Below are 6,531 nucleotides of genomic sequence, written 5' to 3' on the forward strand. Positions count from 1 at the left end.
AATCAAAGCATATCAAATTTTACTTTTCAGATTTCAATTTGATTCATAAAATAGCAATTAGAGGTGATCAATCAATAATCGCACAATTAACATAGATTGCAAGGAATTGAAAGAGATGAAGAAGAATATAATTTTTGAATTAAACCATAACAAGGGTTTCCAAAAGATTCACATAAAAGCCCTAAAAGAAAATTTAGCCTATGATATTCATTCTAGCCAAAAACTTGTTCAATTACAAACATGAAAATTGATAGAAAAAAATGAAGAAAATTCAGAGACGAATCCTCCAATATGGTGTTCTTACTCCAGCCGTCGTCGTCCCCTTTTAGCCTCTCTCAGTCGCCTATATGATTCCCAAAAACCCTACTGAAAGTTCCCTCTGGAAAAGACTGAATTGCCCATCAAAAATAACCAATTATGCCAGAATTCGCGAAACCAGCGCTGTAGCGCTACCATTGTAGCGCTGTAGCGCTAAAGTCAGGAACTATCTTCCTGAAAACTGCGTCCAAGCGCTGTAGCGCTTAAGTCAGTGCCGAACCTCTTCAAGATTTCTTCCTAGCGCTACGGCGCTCCCAAGGTAGCGCTGTAGCGCTACTTACAGAACCACCCAAAAGTCACAAATCCGTCTCGATTTCATTCCATTTTCGCTCCTTTTCAATATTTGCATCACTTAACATCAATAACCCTGAAACAAGAACAAACGAGCATAAATCCGAAATAAAACAATCCTAACTAATGAAAAATAGCCTAAAAACTAGAACCATAAACGAGCCTAAAACTCGTTTATCACTTGCCCCTGTGTGCTTCCTTGTTGCTTATGTGTTACTTGTTTGTTATCTTCGTTGGGCCATTGCGTGCCACTTGCCTTGTTGTGTGCTTTGTGTTGTGTGGACATTCCTAGGAATGACTTGCTTTGTGCTTGCTCATACTTTGTTATTGCCTGTTGCATGTCCGAGATGTGTATGTGGCTAACCGCTGAGTTTGTTTGCCTGTAGGTGTGTGTTGTAGGCTGACTTGCTAGCTTAAAGAGTCTGCAAGTGCCGCACGTTCCGTCTAGTTGGAGTACCCAAATAGCCGGCCTGTGACACCTAGCACCCAGGCACCTCGTGGGACCTCTCATGCCTAGCCCTGCACCTCGCGAGACCCGTCTCACGCACCTATCACCCACGCCTCATGGGTGAGCTTGAGGTGCTTCGGGCGTCTCGCACAAGCTGCTCAAGGGCTCCCTCTCTCGCTCGCGTGCGCCTGGACTCGTGCCCGCGCGCCCATGGCCTCGCATCCGTGCGCTCATGGCCTCGCGCTCGTGCGCTCCTGGCCTCGCGCCCGCGCGCCCATGGCCTCGTCACAGCCGCATCCTAAGGGCCTCACGAGAGGCATGTCCTGAGGGGCCTCGCCACGACCGTGTCCTAAAGGGCCTCGCGAGAGGCGTGTCCTTAGGGATCTTGCCACGACCGCGTCCGAAGAGGCCTCGCGAGACGCGTACCCTTCAGGGCCTCACGAGCATCATGGGAGCTGCACCACCAAGGGCCTCGCGGGGGAGGCCCAACACCATGGGGACCGCACCACCAAGGACCTCGCGCCAGGGGAGCCGCACCATCAAAGGGCCTCGCGAGGGAGGCCTCACGTCAGGGGAGCTGCGCCACCAAGGGGCTCGCAAGGGAGGCATCTCGCCTCGCACACCCAGACATCTGGTGAGGCCACGTACCTATCACCTATGTCCGTGGGTGGCCTTGAGGTGCTTCGAGCATCTCACGCCAAGGACCCGAGAGCCCCACCTCGCGCCACGACCCTTACATGCATCAAGTGTCTCACTCCCTATACCTCGATGCGGTATCTCTTACAAAGACCTATGGAGACCCCAATGCTTAGAGCTCCAGTACGAGTCGAAAGGATCATACTAGTACGATATTGTACGGGGTACGACCTGCAGGACCCCGTATGCCCGATCCAAATACTCATGCCAGACAAGTAATGGGAGTACTAGGAGAGAGGGCATTGCCTGTGTGTCTATGGCCAGATGTCAGAGTCGATACCACCACCACCTGCACCACTATGCCTGGCACCACTCCTCTGACATGTGTACGGATCAAGTAGTGCAGACATCCTCATGGTACCTGGCCATGTACTGGAACCAACACCACTACCCCTGATACCACTCTCCTGACAGTGTACTTGTGTACCACCTGGTCCCCTGGACCACAATGTATCCAGGGCCATTAGAGCCCACTATAAAATGAACCCCACTTCCACATGGAGGGGGGTTGGAAAAAATACTGTAGCATTACACCATAAGAAATACAAATTCAGTTCATCATTTTTCTTCTGCAAATGTTCTTTGAGTTTCCAATTAGATCTTTAAAGTTTTTCTTTGGATAATCTCTACGTTTCTGTTTTTCTAACGTAACTTGGTCGACGAGTTCTCACCTTCAACAGCCTTTACCTGCACACAGAGTACCTTTGAGCTAACGCCCAGTAAGAAGAGCTATGTCGGACATAACTCCCCAAACTAGAAAACAACAAAAGAATAAACATCATAAACATAATAATCATCGTGTGATACATAATCACCATATCACACTAACATAGTGTGTGTTACACTCACACACATAAATATTAACAAATCATGTTGATCGGACATGAAATGTATTTTCCTTGCCTGCGCTGTACTCACACTCGGCATTCCCACGGTGGCACATAGTCTAGCCTGCACTGTACTCACAGTCGGAAGTTCCCTCGAGACATCGTTGCCCTGCCTGCGATGTACTCACACTCGGCAATTCCGTGGTGGCATCCTATTATCCTGAGTTATACACACCCAAGATAATTCCTGCAAGTGCTATACTCACACAAGCAGCTAAAATCTAGTAGCACGCCTACTCTATCATCTCAGCATGCCTACTAACTAAAATCCCTAGCACTATCCTCATGCTAGTCAACCTAATGCAACAATTCAGGTCACAAATTTAATTACATAATTAAACAAATAAGAAAACAAGGTTGTACGCATAACGTACACCCTGTGCGCAGATGTCCACTCTTCTTACCTTAAATAGTGTGTTTACCGCTGATGTGTCTCGAACCACTTGCTGCGTCACCTCGAGGACCGCTAGCTCCTAGACGTCCAATTACATAGCGAAAATTCAAGAAAAATCAAATAGGCGTTAAGGTTTTATTTCAAAACCCTAATTGTCGAAATAATTTAACCATGAAATTTTAACGTGCATAACACGTAAATTAAAATCATTTTTCACAAGGGTTCGAACCATCATGTCACATGCACAAACATTGATGTTTATAACGTATCGCATGAATTCATATATATTTTTTTTATGTGAAAATTACCAAAATGCACTTTAATATCACAATAATAGACTCAATAATTTCTATAAATTATTATATGACAACAAAATTTAACAACCATCCAAAACCCTAATTAATAAGTGAAGACTCATATAAGACCAGAAAAATAATTTTGAACATTTATAAATTATTTTTCCTCAATTTCTCAAATAAAAACCAAATAATAGAAATAAATACACAACCAGCCCAAAAATCAAACTAACATACAGAACTGTTTAAAAATCCAAAATAAACTTATAAAATTATTTTAGAATTTTCTGGGAAAAATAACTATTTTTCTTAATTAATTTTATAGAAAAACTAATTAATTAAAGAAAAATTCATAACTAATTAAAAATAGAATCTAACTATACAGATCGATTTCGAGACCCTACAATAACACACAAAAATTACCTAGGGTTCAGAACAGTAGCATTAATATTTTTTTATACTTAAAATATAAAATAAGCCAAATAAATCATGAAGATTACATAAATGATACAAATTCAAAATATAATTACAGAGAGTCTTAGAATCTCATTTTAAACATATAAAAAATTCTCAGAATTTTTAGAATACTTTAAATAATTTTCCACATTTATTTTCTTAAATCACATATTTAAAATCAAATAATTGAAGAAAATTATCAAATACAATCAAAAATGAAATCTAAACATACAAAGCCATTCTAAATCATACAGATATCATTGAAACATAAAATCATATTTTTCTGAACAATAAAAATATTTTTCATAATTAATCTTTATTTAAACTTCAATAAATCATAATAATTCAAAGAAAAATCAGAAAAATATGAAACCAGTTGGAAAATGCTCTAAAATTAATGTACTAATTTTTAAGATTAAAAGACAAAAAAAAACACCTCATTAAATACCCAGATCGGGTTCACCAAAGCTCTCGCCAGAGTTGTCGTCTTCTTCAGCGCCAGTGAGGTTGTTTCTTTCGTTTCCGACTACCCCAATGTTCCAAACCACTTGAAAACTTCTCACATGTGTTCCAGCAGTCCAAAACAACCCTAAGACACAAAGAATCACGCCACAGCCGCCTTGGTTGAAGTCTTCTTCTCCAACGCCGGTGTACCGCCAACAATGGAGCTCAAAATTGGTTTTTCTTGCTCTAGACCATTTCAGCCTGTTTCTTCACATCAAAACCGATTCTTGGAGTCCCCTAAGCTTGTTTATCACCAACTACGCACACCATACACTCTTGAACACACTTAAATCCAAAATTATCCAAGAATATGCATTTTCTTGGATAAAAATGGTGAATCACAATCCAATGCTTTATAAATGTGTTTCCCACACTCAAAATGTTTATTTCCTCCCCTAGAATGATTCTACAATGTTCATTACTGCCCAGATTTTTCCCAAGTGTAAGAACTCAAAAATTTCTTCTCTTTAAAAAAAAAACGATAATTACACTCTCTCTCTTCAATCCTTTGCTTCCCTCACTATTTCCACGATTTTTGCTTCAGATTATCATGGTAAACATGTTTAGAATAAGTTTATAAAAGAAGTTAGTGTTTGAAGTGGTAAGATCCTCTTTTCAAGGAATTCTTTATTTTTTCTTTAAAAAATAAAATAAAATAACTAAGGTTCCACAATTGATATCATCAGTTAAAATTCGAAAATTTGACCAATTTTATGAATATTTAATCATATTAAATCAAAAGAAATAAGGTCTCTAAAATGTCCCTTGAACCAATCCCAAACTTGAGGGTATTATGGTCTTTTCGCAAATTCAAATATTTAATATTATGGCAAACCAAAAATTACACATAATATGATAAAATAATTTCAAGCATATTATTATTACTATTATGCTCATAATAATAATAATAATTTTTAATTAAATATTAACTTAACCCGAGCCGTTATTTATTCCCTTGACATTATTCTCATGTTGTGATTCCACAAAAACTTAAACAGGAGAAACCGTGAATTTTATTTCCATTGGAAGTCATACATATCCACTATTCCATCAAAGGAAAAGAAAAAAAATGACAAGGATGCACACAATAGGAAAATTACGAAATTGCCCTTCCGGGAAAACGGATATTACAATTATCCCCCCTCTGAAAAGAAATTGCGTCCCGAAATTTTATTCAAACAACTCGGGATACTGCTGCAGCATATCAGACTCTAATTCCTAGGTTGCCTCCTCAACAACATTGTTCCTCCACAATACCTTTAAAAAGGAAATGGTCTTATTCCTTAGGACTTTGTCCTATCGATCGAGTATTTTCACTGGACTCTCATCGAATGACAAATCCTCCTGCAAACCCAAGGTCTCGTAGCTCAACACATGTGATGGGTTGTATACATATTTTTGAAGTTGTGACACATGAAATACATTGTGCACCCCGGACAATGATGGTGGTAAAGCTACCCTGTAAGCCACATTTCCCACTCTATCAAAAATCTCAAAAGGTCCGACATATCTGGGACTTAGCTTTCCCTTCTTGCCAAACCTCTTCACCGAGATTCCTTTCCTTGGAGTCACAGGCAAAAATACATGATCACCAACTTCAAACTCAACATGCTTACGCTTTAGGTCTGCATAAGACTTCTGTCTGCTCTGAAATGTGACCATTCTAGCCCTGATTTTCTGAATAGCCTTATTGGTGTGTTGCACTACATCGGGTCCAAGTAGTTTTCTCTCTCCTAGTTCATCCCAGTGAAGTGGAGACCTACACTTTCTTCCATACAACATTTCATATGGTGCTACCCCGATGGTAGATTGGTAGCTGTTGTGCTACCCTGAGGTTAGAAGTTTCCTTGGATTGGCAGGTTATTATAGGCGTTTCGTGGAAGGGTTCTCAAAGATTGCTACTTCGTTAACTAAGCTGACACGCAAGAGGCAGAAATTTGTGTGGTCAAATAAATGTGAGAACAACTTCCAGGAACTGAAGCAAAGGTAGATTACATCTCCGATTCTAAGTCTTCCAACAGATCAGGAGCAGCTTGTAATTTATTGTGATGCCTCTCATCAGGGTTTGGGTTGTGTTCTGATGCAGTCAGAGAAGGTATTTTCTTATGCTTCTCGTCATCTGGAGTATGAAAAGAGATATCCCACTCATGATTTAGAGTTGGCAGCTGTGGTCTTTGCTTTAAAGATATGGAAGCATTATCTTTATGGAGAAAAGTGTGAGATCTATACAGACCACAAGAG

The 6,531-nt window shown here is 40.1% G+C and overlaps 1 protein-coding gene across 1 annotated transcript; it reads right to left on the reverse strand.

Annotated features, from left to right (window-relative positions):
- Window positions 1–5,586: 5,586 nt before the first annotated feature.
- Window positions 5,587–6,072, reverse strand: LOC133815008 (uncharacterized). The gene has a single exon (XM_062247904.1). It carries the CDS (start codon window positions 6,070–6,072, stop codon window positions 5,587–5,589), a length of 486 nt encoding a protein of 161 aa, XP_062103888.1.
- Between the last annotated feature and the right edge of the window lie 459 nt (window positions 6,073–6,531).

The sequence above is a fragment of the Humulus lupulus genome, chromosome 2 (assembly GCF_963169125.1).
Source record: "Humulus lupulus chromosome 2, drHumLupu1.1, whole genome shotgun sequence".
Taxonomy (NCBI): Eukaryota; Viridiplantae; Streptophyta; class Magnoliopsida; order Rosales; family Cannabaceae; genus Humulus; species Humulus lupulus.